The 13,177-nt window shown below is 41.5% G+C and overlaps 1 protein-coding gene across 1 annotated transcript; it reads right to left on the reverse strand.

Moving 5' to 3' along the window:
• Window positions 1-59: 59 nt before the first annotated feature.
• LOC309693805 (regulator of nonsense transcripts 1-like) lies at window positions 60-12,447 on the reverse strand. Its single transcript, XM_082513365.1, has 24 exons — window positions 12,085-12,447; window positions 11,348-11,484; window positions 10,956-11,045; window positions 10,201-10,368; window positions 9,930-10,110; window positions 9,193-9,354; window positions 8,802-8,886; window positions 8,513-8,611; window positions 7,600-7,708; window positions 7,319-7,478; window positions 7,087-7,205; window positions 6,738-6,902; window positions 6,129-6,243; window positions 5,759-5,902; window positions 5,441-5,654; window positions 5,012-5,129; window positions 4,588-4,744; window positions 4,234-4,376; window positions 3,971-4,145; window positions 3,689-3,770; window positions 3,436-3,597; window positions 3,079-3,335; window positions 2,810-2,929; window positions 60-2,458 (listed from the first exon to the last, which is right to left on the reverse strand). The coding sequence occupies exons 1-23, from the start codon at window positions 12,253-12,255 to the stop codon at window positions 2,813-2,815; spliced, it is 3,330 nt and encodes a 1,109-aa protein (XP_082369491.1). The 5' UTR covers window positions 12,256-12,447; the 3' UTR covers window positions 60-2,458; window positions 2,810-2,812.
• Between the last annotated feature and the right edge of the window lie 730 nt (window positions 12,448-13,177).

Raw genomic sequence — 13,177 nt, forward strand, 5'->3', positions numbered from 1 at the left:
AACTCCACATGCTAGTAATTCATCTCACAGGAGAAATAAAAGACTCAAATCAAGCTGAATGAGCAAAAAGAAGCAAACTTTAATTTTCCAAGATTATTAACACAAGATTTTCTTTTTGTGAGTACACTTTTTAAGCACCAACATCAGTTAGTGGGAAGAAAACAAAAACAAAAAACAGTGCAGCAAACATAAAAACATTGTTCACTTCAGCTTTAAACAGCAATAAGCCAAACAAGGTCACAGCAAAAGTACAGAGGAAGAACTCAAAAGTTAGCCTCAGTTCATAAGACATGCAAAAACCACGTGTAGGCTTGAGATGTTTTGTATGTTGGTGATTTTTATGTAAAAGGTAAAGCAGAGCAGTTTTCAAAGTTGAAGATGTGGAGTCTAAGAATAATTTAGAGCAAATCTACAGATATATAAATGGGGTCAGACTATTAATTTGATGTCCTACACAGCATAAAGACACACCTACTTAACTTGACTATTGTAGCATTAAAGAAAAACCAATAATTCACGCTTCGCAGGTTTCATTCCTGTGGATGCCTTTTCTCTTTGGCAGCCTGAGCACTCTTCACCACACGCTCTGCCCTCTTAGCATCTACAACAGGATGTTAAAATTATTAAGACGCTTTGGCTCAGAGTGGACAATCCAAAGCCATTACCGCTCAGAAAATGACAAAGTTCTTCAGTATAGTGGATTCAACAACATAAAAAGGAAAGCTTTTAGCATCACATGGATAACATGAGGCGGTGAAAGATACTGATGTAAGCTTCACTAGTGCGAAACGAGAACTTACAACACCGAGTACTGAAACAAAGATACAAAGTTCATCATAGACCAAACTAACTGCTCTGTCCTCAACATGATTGTACTACTGCTTTAACAGTTTCACACTCTTCTATAGGTTAAAGACTAACAAAAAGCAAAGAAAATCAAGAGGAATGGGGGGTGTGGGTGGGTGCTTATCTACATAAATGTTAAACTTGGGTTACATGTGTTCGTAATTTGAAGGTAACTTCACCTAAGATGTGTAACCTCTAAATGTGTCATCAGTCGACTTCTCAAATGCATCATCAAAACATCTGTGTCCAACGTGGTGAAACCAAGTTGTCCGTTGTACAGTTGAGCCTTACATGTTTTCACCCTCCTTTTCAGTGAGCATTCATGTCAAGTACTCCACCACGTGTACCATTTACACCTCTGTCTCACCGTCTGCATGTTTTATGACGTCTGACTTCAGGGCAAGGCTCTTTGGGAAGTTCTGCCCTCTTGATTCGGCTTATCAGGCGCTTTCAGCTATATGTGCTTGGCGACTGCTATCTGCTAGCTTTAGCAGCTTTGGGGGAGGGGTCAGCAGAAAAGAATGACCGCTTTATTCAGTTACAAGCTGGTTACAGTGCCTTCACTCGTCCTTTTGCACTATTAAAAAGACACAAAGAAGAACAACAAAACAAAACAAAAACAAAAAACAAAATTATCTCACGATCCGCAGGTCTTTGGAGCTCAGATTTGGAGACAAAAATGTTTTTCTTTTTTACGTTTACACATTTAAGAGCTTCTTCCACCACTTTGTTCTTTGCAGACCACCTAGGGAAAGACCCGCCTTGAAAGATGGCCAACTACACTAGCTTGCGTCACTGAAAACCCTCAATGAAAACAGCCTTTATTTAGAAAACTTTCCAACTCAAAGCTGAGAAAGCAAAGCAAATGACCCATAACTGGTTAGTCCTCAAATTTCTTTTAAACCTCTGAGGCACAGCACCACAAGCATTTCTGAGTTCTGTTGAGATGCCAAACGTTTCTCCCGGTTGCTTAAAAATGTGATCAAATGCAGAACCTCGATTCAAGCTTTGAGTTTAAAAAAGTTGCCATGTCAACTGCTTCAAGAGCTGCGTCTCCATTTATTTTTCTCTCTCACTCCAAGTCACAGTGGACGTCCTGTTGTTAGCTTGGAGGACTTGTGTGAGACACCTCTTCTCCTTCTTTCTCAGCTTTTGGAGCAAGAATCCCAACCACACCGCCTGGAGATCCGAGGGTTCGGGGGCACGCGAGGGACAAGATGACGCAGTCGGCCCCTTTCCCCTCTCCAGAATGCCTCAGATCTTTTCGCCCTCCTCGACCTGTTGAAGGTCTCACCTCTCCCAACTGCGCCGCTCCGAGGACAACAGCTTTCTCCTTTGCTATGTCTTCGCGTGTGAGCAGCAGTGCCTTCTCTCCTCTACCAGTCTCCCACTCTTTCCGTCTTGCTCTCGTCCTGTCCAGCTCTACTCCCATTTTTACTCTCACTCTTGTGATTGGTTGGTTTCTCACGGTCTCTCTCCTGTTACTTTCACACAGTGGTGCTTCGGTTGTAGCAGTGGAAAACGGGTATCCATGTTTGTTCTTTTTTGTTATTACCCAGATTAAAATACCAATGAACTAAGCTTCACACAGGCCTAGCTCCTTTCCTGCAACCTGCAAGACAAACACACTTGTTTCAGAGAACATTCATTTAGCTTTTCAGTGCACTGCAACATACACATTGTATCAGACTCTGAAATTAATCCAAGTCTCTTAAATGTTAAATAAAAAGTTGGAGAAACCCGTTAGTAAGTTCAGCTTAACATAAAGATAAAAACGGCTTGCCTGATGTGCAAGGGCAACAAAACCCACACAACAGCACATCGAGCTCTGGCACGTGTGTTCAAAGTTAAAGTTAGTTCTAACCTATGTGTTAAAAGCTCATGATAGCATAATTTAATCAAAAAAGTTGAACTACTCCTTTCATTTTAGTGAGTCATCTTAGCCCACAGTGGAATATCTTACAGTCTAGTACTGGGACAGTCCAGTCACACCACCATGGTAGGCCCGCTCCCCCTGGTACGTGGAATCCTGGGACAAAGCCACATCAATCTGAGACTTGAACTCATCTCCAAGGTAACTGTCCTATAACAGGACAAACAAAAAGAGATCAGTCAACAGTTATTCCTTCATTTCCTTCCATGCAGTAGAGAAATCTTGGACATGTTTTTAAGAGAAAATCTGGGCAAATGCTGGACTAGGTCAGAAACAGTTTTTCAGATAAACAAACCAACCTGGGAGAGTTCAGGCTGGGAGAGCCCAGGCTGGCTCATCTGTGACGGCTGGCTCATGTTAATGTAGCCCTGCGTCAGAGGGCCCTGGGAGAACGGCTGGGAGCCCTGGTCCTGGCTAGTCTGGCTTGTAGTCATTTGACCTCCATGCTGTCCGCGGTCTGTTCCACCGCTGTGGTTTCCACGGTTTCTTTGACGGCCACCTCGAGTTCCCCCACCTCCTCCGCTGCCCGATTTGCCCTTTAGACCGCCGCCGCGACCTGTTCGTAGATCAAGTCGGGTAACAAAATTCCATTAAACAATTCCTAGCTGCCTTAAGGGGAAACTGGAGGTAGCATGACAAATTTATGACTTTCTCACCTGCTGTAGGTCCATTCACCTGTCCCAAGTATCCTGGTGGAGGAATTGGAGGCATCACAAGGTTGAAGGGGATCGGGATGTTCATGGAGGACATGGGATTGGCACCTGTGCCAATCATACCGATCTGGTCATGCGTCTGGAAATACATGTTGGACGAACGCCCTGCAGTAGTACGCATGTTAAATGCACTTAGTTAATTATACTTTTTCAGTTGGGGGAAAAAGGTGTGTATGGGGTAAGAAAGACATCTCACCGTTGCTGCTACGATCATAAACAGATCCAGGAATGAGGGCCTCCCTCGCATCATACATAGCTGTGCTCATGAATCGGCCACCCTAAAAAAGAAAACAGTAAGAAAGCTCATCTTTGCGTCTTTGCAGTGATGTATTATACTGGTTTATTTTTAGTCCTCAGTACAAAAGCAACAAATATTCATAATGTAAAAAACAACAAACAAACAAAAAAACTTTACTTTAGCATCAAAAGCACTGTGTGTGTAACTAGCACACACACACACACACACACATAAACTCACAGGGTTGATGGTGTTCACCAGCTTGCGGGGCTTGCTGAATTGCATGAGGCTCTCCCTCAGGTTGTTGAGTGGGCCTTCAACCAGGACCTTCTGCTCCTTGTAGTAATTGAGCAGGTGGTTCCACAGAGGCTGCTTGGACAGGGCTTTGGGGTTTCCCACAATGATCACGCCATATCTGTGACAGAGCAAAAGACAGTAACAAATTAGGGCACGTTGTCCTCACAGTGATGGTTTCAAAAAGCTGGTGAGGTTTCTTGCATTACCTGGCCCTGGTGAGTGCCACGTTAAGACGTCTGGGATCATTGAGGAAGCCGATGCCCTGGTGCTCGTTGGCCCTCACGCAGGAGAGGATGATGAAGTCTTTCTCTCTCCCTTGGAAAGCATCAACACTGGCTATTTCCACCTCCTGCACAAAGTATGAAGACATTCTTGGGTGAGGCGTTTTATATTTTATTCCAACACTAAACACAAGTGCCTGAAATTCTTTGGTCCTGTGTCCTGCGTAGGTGCTACAACAAGTGTTTGGCCTCTCCTTTAAGGATGCTGGTATTTCATTAGTTTAGACTGAATCAATTTAACATTCATTTGAATTTTGAATGAAACATTTCTCAGTCTACCTGGTAGAGTTTGGTGTGGAGGGAGCCACTGAACTGCATGTACTGGACCAGATAGGACCTCTGACCCTCATAGGGAGTGATGATACCAATCTGATCAGGTTTTGCTCCAGCCTTCAGCAACCTCGTTGTTATTTTCTCCACATTGGCTGCCTCAGTCCTGCATGAACAAGTAGAGTGAGTAGAATGATTTTTCTTTTGAATATAGAAAATCTGAAGTAACACAGGAATCTATTAACCTTGACTATAAACAGATGAGACATCACTTCAAGCATACAGTGTTTCTGAACACCTAAGTCATCTACTTTATATCAGGATTGTTCGAAGTGATTCAGAAAATTTATGTCTGTCAAATATTGGCTATTTTCAGGCATCATTTAGGCACTAAAAGGCAGACACAGGCAACAGAGTCCAAGAAAGTTGGCACCTGTTCAAATAAGATGTTCCAGAGCTAGCAATTTCCTCTTGGCCTTGGGTGACATAGAAGAACATCGGCTTGTCTGGTTGGGGCCACTGGAAGTCGAAGCCTTTTTTCACACGGTCCGCTGCAGAAAGAACAAACAGATTATGGTGTGCAGTCTGGTACACTTAATAATCACATTAATAAGCTGGATATGATTAGCGACAGGCTGTGTTACATCTATGAGTCAGCTGCCAGATGACTACATTTTAGAAGAGCATAAAAAACAAATGCAAATGTTTTACAGCCTAGAGTGGGTTTTAAAGAAATATCCAACACATAAAGTGTCACATAAAGCAGCATATACAGACGGTAAAGATCTTTATTTATTTACTTTTAAGTGTCTGTACTGGTAAGAAATGAGGAAATGTGAGGTTGTATGTCTTTCCATCTCACCAGCAGTGACTCCGTTCTGCAGAGAACCCTCATAAAAGATGTTGGAAGGGAAGGCACTGAGGGCCGGGTGCATGCGGTACTGGACCTGCAGACGGATTGGTCGGATCCCCAAAACTACAAGACGCTCGAACAGAGACTGGGACAGACCTGCTTTAGCTGCCTTCTTACACATCACCACAGGTCCCAGCTGGCAGTGATCACCCACAAGAATCAACTACGAAGAAAATAAACACGTCGTTACAAATTGCAGCAGTTTAAGCTGATCACCAATACTGCAGATTACTGATCAAGTGTTATTTTCACTTATGGAGCTCCTACCTGCTTGGCTCCAAGGACTACAGGCACCATGCACTCTGGCTCGGTGGCCTGGGTGCTCTCATCGATCAGGATAGATCTGAACTGCATCTTGGCCAGACGAGGATCTCCTGCCCCAACGCATGTACAGCAGATCACGTCAGCATTCTGGCAAAGAGAAAAGAGAGAAAGTTGAGTTTCATTATGATGAAGTATCACTTGTTTTTTTTCCTTAATAAACCATCACAACAATAAATAATATTTTAGTAAAAAGTTAATGGAAAGTCTCACCATACAAACTATGACAAAAAAAATATGGATGAATACACATTACTGTGCCTAGCACTGTCATAAACAGGACATATTTAGAGTTCAGCAAGTCCAAATGACACACCATAAGCAACTCTCTCTCAGCAGTGCGCCTCAGAGCTCTGTAGCGCTTCTCATCTGAGGAGGACAGCTCTCCAGTCTCATCCTTCAGCTGTTGGAGTTTCTGAAGCTCTGGCATACTGCAGGCATGAACACATTTATCAGAGTGTGAGATCAGTGATGTGTTTGTGTGCAAAGATTGTGTGCTGCTCTGACACAAACTGTTATAATACAACATCATAATCTTAGTTGTGGTTCCCCTAAACAGTTTTGATTGATTGATTGAATCTTTATTTTGAACATGTTGAAAAAGTATAAAAAAAAATAGAATTAAAAGAGACAAATGAACAAAGCAAACAAAAGGAAAACGAGGAACCACAACTCCAAATAACGTCCATGTTCAAAAAGGAGCAGGAAGAAGCATAAGCTTATTTAATCCCACCCCTTTTCCACTATCTAGTATCAATAGACTACAGAAATACCTCCTTGCAGTTTTAGACTGCCTGTGTAAAACTAAAGCATGTATGGTAGTTTTATTGAATCAATACAGACCAACAGCTAGTCCAACTCTTTAAAAAGAAGACAAAACAGGCTAATCACAAATGCACAAAAAAGATAGACAGATATGTGTTACCTGTCCATATTACGGGTCTGGTTGTGCAGAGCCAGGAATGACACTGGTGAGTCTATGGCCTCTCTGCTCTTGGCACAGAGTCTCACCACCTTGAGCCCTGTTTGGTGAATCTTCTCAGTGAGCTGATCAACTGCAATATTACTGGGAGCACAAACCAGCACAGGCCTGGGAAGACAATTTTAAACCGTATTAATGGTCTTTTTTTCTAATTATTTATTTCAGCCAGGACTAAGGTCATAAAGACTTCAAGGAATATTGTAAAAAAAATAACATTAAGTTAAATGTAGAGTAAATAAAGAATAAAACAGAAAGGTGGCATTACAAAAAAGACTAGAGTCAAGTTTCGTACCCATTTCCTTGTCTGGCCAGGTGGTACACAATGGTGGCAGAGGTGACCGTCTTTCCTGTGCCAGGTGGGCCCTGGATCAGACTGAGGGGGCGCTGCAGCACTGTTTTCACAGCGTACACCTGCATCACAAAACAAAAAAATCCATGTGATCTCTGACAGGACAAAGTCCAAGAGGCCAGGTAGCAAGCAAAACTCATTTCAGTCATGTAACACGCCTTCTTCTCCAACTCACCTGGGAGTGGTTAAGGTCAGGGAGGCCTTGAGCAGTGAAGCGTTTGGGCAGCTGGCACTTGATGACCACATCCTCTACCTCATGTCCCAGCAGTTTGTGGTAGATGTAACCAGACACTGAAGTCTCATCCACAGCAAATGTCTTCAGAGCACTCTGCATCCTGAAAAGAAAAACATTTTTTTTTAACAAAACACTGTTATTGTAACTGATACAGAACTTTAGGTTTCAGGTCTTTATTGCACTAATCACATCAAATACAAGAGTGCACAGATTTGAAATACCTATCAAAGGAAGTGGACTTCCACACAAAGTCCACCTGAAAGATGTGAGGGATCTCCACTGGAGCCCCGGCACTGCTCCTTAACTCGATGGCTATTTCATCACCATAATCTGAGACAGAAGGTCAAGGAAACAGCTAACGCTTCAATATGTACTGGAGTAACAAAAACATTTCATTTCTGGCACTGTATGTCTTACCCAGATTATTCCCCAACTGGACTCACAGATATTCCTAATGATACATTTTAGATAACTTCCTATTTTAAAAGTGCATCCATCCCAAACTCCAAAATTCCAATAATTTATGAGCGGTCTCTCACAAGTACTGAGGGACAATCACAGTCTTCTTCTGCATGTAAAATTGTAAGCAGCAGCTACTCTGTCCTTTAATGAAATGCAAACCCAGCTGCACAACAGTGCATGTAGAATGTTTTGGGTTTGGAAGAAGTGAATAAAAAGGTCTGCATGAAAGTTTTACATAACTTTTGCCTTTCTGCAATTCATTTTTGAATGCAAGTCATGCAAACACTGCTTTGCATTTCTGGTTAAAACACCTAAAGTGATTCAGTCTCTACTTCGTGTTAGTTTCATTAACACTAAATGTTCAAACTGTGGAGGAGAGTCACTAAAAATGCAATGATCCACAGCCTTGGATTGTACTTGTGGTGTAGTGTAAATTAGAAATTATCCTGTATAAACAAGATCTAAATATAGAAATTGTTTCCAAAATACACTGGAGCATGAAGGAAGACAAGTTTGTTTATATGGTTGTAGTTTCACACAGCCGCCACTAGGTGTTCCTAAAGATCCATACATCACCTTACCTGTAGTTTTAAATGTGTATAAACAGATTATGTGGTTAAACTGCAGTGTGTAGCTTGGGGATGGTATGCCTATTCAAAGTCATAAGGATACTGTCAGGGACTTTGATGACATGTCCAATGCCTTTCCAAGGAGGGGCCAGGTCTCCTTTGTATCTCAGGCAAATTTCATCTCCCTGCATCAGCCGCATATCTAAACAACGGGTGATGAGACAAAATATTTTTTAAAATGCACATTAAGAAAAAAAGAAAAAATCAAAATGAGTGCAAAGGATTATAAAATCATACAACCGAATAAGTTTAAAGAGTGCACACACAAATCACAAAGCAACATAGTATGAAGTGATGGCTGTAAACTTCACAGTGAAACTACTGCTACATACCTGAGTCTGTCTTGGGAAGGGTGAAATAAGCAATCCTCTTCTTATTCAGGCCCAAGTCCCATCTTACTGTGATGTTGTCTTGTGTCTGTTGAGAAATAAATTAATAACAAAATTATAATTAATATATAAATTTATAAATTATATTATAAAAATAATAAATGTAAACAACAGAAACAGCAATGACGCCCATTTTTCAAAATTATCATACACAATAAAAACTATGAGTACGTTTTGGTTACAAAATCCTCAAGAAGTAAATGCAGAAAATCCCTGGCTATAGATCTAAGCTTTTAAGTCATACAGTAAAAAAAAGAATTCACTTACAAACAAAACAAATAGCTAAAGTACTGTGACAAGAAATCATACAAACTGTAATCAAGTTGTTTGTTACCTGTGACTCTTTGAGTTTCTTATCATAGTCAGCTTCCAGCTTCACAAGAGGACCAAAAATGTTTTGGTACTGGTAGGCATCCTCATAGCGAAGCAGGACATGTTGGGGCTCCTCATCTACTCCAGGCTTTTCCAGGTCCTCCAAGGTTGCTGTGGGATTTTCCTACCAAGGAATAATTTTAAAAAAAAAAAAGAAAAAAAAAAAGAAAGAAAGAGAAAAAACAAACCCACCCACCCACATGTCAGATCGTGCATGATAAGATTAAAAATGTGGATAGAAAAGCAAAAAAATATTTAGAGATGGGCAGGTTCCTTTGTGGTGAAAAATAGTAGATTCAAACTAAGAAACATTCCGATAATTTGGTATGTAAGCACAGTGGAATCCATAAATCTTATGATAGATCATTACTATTTTACTGCTTCAGTTTTAGGTTCCTGCATTAGGTCTGCTGGCTCACTACCTTAATGTTAGTCTATTTGAACACATGAATAGAACCAAAGGCAGTATTTAGTACAGTTATATATTTGCAAATATAACAAGTCAAAAACATCTGGAGGAAAAAGATTAATGTTCTAGCACGCACATGAAACAGACAGTGCAGACATTTCCATTACATTATTTGCATAACAGACAGCTGTATAAATTCATCTGGTTAACTGTAACTATATAGATAAGTCTGATCCGCACTCAAATTCGTGCTGTGGAATATTTACATAGTGAAGGTGGTGTGACAGTACCTTCCACAGCTCCTCCAGCTTGTTGATCTGCTGAGCAGTGATCTGGCGTGCCCGGAGCTGCTCCTGTTCTGAGGGAATTTTGACCAACCAGGAAAGAAAGCAGCGGTCCTGGATTAAAGGCTGCCACTGTGAGCTGTCCCAGTTGATGTCTTTCAGGCTACTCTGGCTAGCACATGGCTGCCTGTGTTAAAATCAAAACAAAAAAGTCAAACATAATTTGTTTAAATGACCCCTATGGGTGAACAGTCAGCTACTCAGGTTTTGCCCTTACCTGCACAGTAACACCACAACTGAGTCAGCCTTGGCAGGAATGAAGCCAAGCAAGAAGACGTTGCGACAGCCACAGTTGTAGCACTCCAAAACCGTTTCCCCCAGGGGGCCATCTTTATGCAGGGTCACCTCCTTGGACTTTGCCCTCACCAGGTGGTTAACAATGTGGCTACAAGTGAGTAGAATAGCAATTAAGGCACTAGCTGGAAAAAAAAGCAAGACTGTGCATTCAGTACACTAATAATTCTTACTTTCCAAGTCTCAGCTCAACATGTTCTAACCATGCAATTGTCGTCTCAAAACCCCACTGTGCAGTGACAGAATTATGAAACCTGATTTGTCTATAATGTCAAAGCAAATACACTGTGTGTGTTTACTAGAAGAGCTGAATGAATAGGGAATGCTTTGTATGACAGAGGTGATCCACAATAGTCTGGTTTTAACTGTAACAGTTCAGGAAATAATACAGTACTAGGTTAAACAGTTCTTTACTTTGGATTTCAAAATTAAACATTAGCCTAAGTGGCCTTTCACAGTCAAACAATCTTCTTTGACTTCTGCCTTAAGTCAACAATGAAACTATAGTCATCCATTTTTAATAGCTGTTTCACAACAAAACAGAAACTCATTATTACAGTCACTGTACTCGTCTAACTAAAGGATAGCGCACCTGTAAAATGATCCCCTCAAGTGTTATTTAGTTAAGACCTAACATAGGATGGAGCAAAAAGAGGCTGGTAAGTGAGTGCATCTTACCTGCCAGAAGTGTTTCCACGGCCGTTGCAAAACCACTTCTTGCTGGTGTTGCAGTAGACCACACAGGCTGGATCGTGAATCCCACAATAACTGAAGGAGAGTCAAAATTGAACAAGAAATGCAAAGCATTTTTATATAAAAGACCACACAGAAAAAAGAGCCAGAAAACAGGGAAATTGCACTTCCCCAACTTATACTCTTACAAGACCTCTGGTGTGGCAAACCCACATATTAAAACCAAAAATCAACTGGCAGTAGCCTTTTACAGCTGTGTAAAGCAACAATGCATGCACAATAAATCCAAACTGCAAACAGAGACCATAAAACAACAAAATAAAATGACACAAGCAATGGATGACAGGCAATTCAGAAACATTAGTCTGGTCCTTTACCTGCAAGCATGCACAGGAAGGTCCTTGGTATAGTAAGTGTCCTCCTCATCCTCCTCAAAGTTCAACTCTGCCAGTAATTGGCTGGCCTTCACAACAGGGTCGTCTCCATTCTGTAACACACCATCAGGGCCATTGACCTGAGGAGACAAACGAATTTAAGAGTCATGAAACGAAACTTATTGTCGACATTATGCATTATATGCCACAGGATCACACATCGTCAACTGATACTGGAAAAGATGGGCGCCAAACTGGGCAGTCAACCAGACCGATGAAGTCTTATGTAATGTAATTTTTCCACAGCAGCAGTCATACTGTCCCATCATTAAACGGACTGTTGACAGTATTAGAATAATTGCCTCTACTGACCAGTGATTGTTATTTTTCAGTGACAATGTATTCAGTGCATATAACTACAAGTAAGAGAAATAAATAACTGCCGGTACATATATGTATGGGCATTTTTGCTGGTTTACAACGCAGAAAATTCAGTCTTAGTTCATATAGCAATAAAGTCAAGTGGCTTTACATGCTAGTTATATCGGCATGCTAGCTATGTTAGCCGTGAGCTAAGCTGGCTAGTTGCCGTGCTAGCCATTAGCGGAATAAAAGCATGGTAACGGAGGCAAGGCGTCAGATGCTAACGATGTTGTTAGCCATCGTTAGCTGATTCACGTTTTGTCAACACAGCAGGACCTTCATTCATGCACAGAAACGGCGTGAATAACCACACGAACCTGGCCGTCTAGCTGACTCTGGGTTTGGCCTTGAGTCTGGGTCTGGCTCGGCAGGGTAAAATCGGTGAAGTCGTACTCGGAGCCCTGAGTGTCCGCTCCCAGCAGCTCGGCTTCCTCGGTGTCCAGGAACGTTAGAGTCTGCGAGCTCGGCCCGTACGCCTCGACACTCATGTTTTTCACCCTTTTGTCAGCGGTATTTTGGCTGTTGCTACAATATTCCACAACTGTTGATGCTTCAGATCAAACCGAACAACGGACACAAGCTAATAATAAGAAAATGACAAACAGTGGTGGCAAGAGAGAAAGACAGGGGGAGCCTTGATCGCGGCGGCGTTCCGTTCGTCTTCTCCACCCCCGCTCCTTTCCTCTCATCCCTCAGTACCACTTGTCTCCTATAGGAAGTCACCTGTAGGAAGCGAGAGAAGGCAAGGAGACAAGAAGACAGGTGCCGATAGAATATGGACAGGTGTCAACTGATTGCTCAAATATCTATATATCTATAGATATAAATGTATAGATATATATACTCTTTGAAAAAGTTTATTATTATGCACTGTCAAACTTTATGACTCCATAAACTGTCTTACACTACATTTAACCGTTAAAATTAAATGTTCAAAATTAAAGATAAATCAAGAATGCAGGAAGCACATTTGCAGCATCACAACTTTTATTATATTTTGAATGTATCTAGCAGGAGGACCTTAAAGGGAAAAAACCCATCAGGACTGGTTTGCATAGCCAGCAGGCCCCATGAAAATGCCTTCAAAACAAAAGGTTTTGATTTTATTTATTTAAAAATGTATTTGTTTGTCCTTATTAGTTAACACAGAGAATAACAAAACAGCGTTGTTCTGTCAGAAACATCTGCATCTGTGATACCTTCATCCATCCATCCATTCTCTTCCGTTTATCCAGTTCAGGGTCACAGGGCTGCTGGAGCCTATTCCAGCTGTCATAGGGTGAGAGGCAATGTACGTCCTGGCAGTCTATTGCAGGGCTAACACAGAGAGACAGAGAACTGTTCACACTCATGGGGGAAAATGCCATACAAAACCATGTACAAAACAATACATTTACACAATAAAATACA

The sequence above is a fragment of the Aulonocara stuartgranti genome (genome assembly GCF_965226115.1).
Source record: "Aulonocara stuartgranti genome assembly, chromosome: 18".
NCBI lineage: Eukaryota > Metazoa > Chordata > Actinopteri > Cichliformes > Cichlidae > Aulonocara > Aulonocara stuartgranti.

Coding starts and splice junctions, on each gene's coding strand:
- LOC309693805 (XM_082513365.1), bottom strand. CDS start 12,255: ATGAGTGTCGAGGCGTACGGGCCGAGCTCGCAGACTCTAACGTTCCTG. Junction 10,111..10,200: donor GTTGTGGTGTTACTGTGCAG/GTAAGGGCAAAA, acceptor ATTTTAACACAG/GCAGCCATGTGCTAGCCAGA. Junction 3,598..3,688: donor TTATGATCGTAGCAGCAACG/GTGAGATGTCTT, acceptor GTACTACTGCAG/GGCGTTCGTCCAACATGTAT.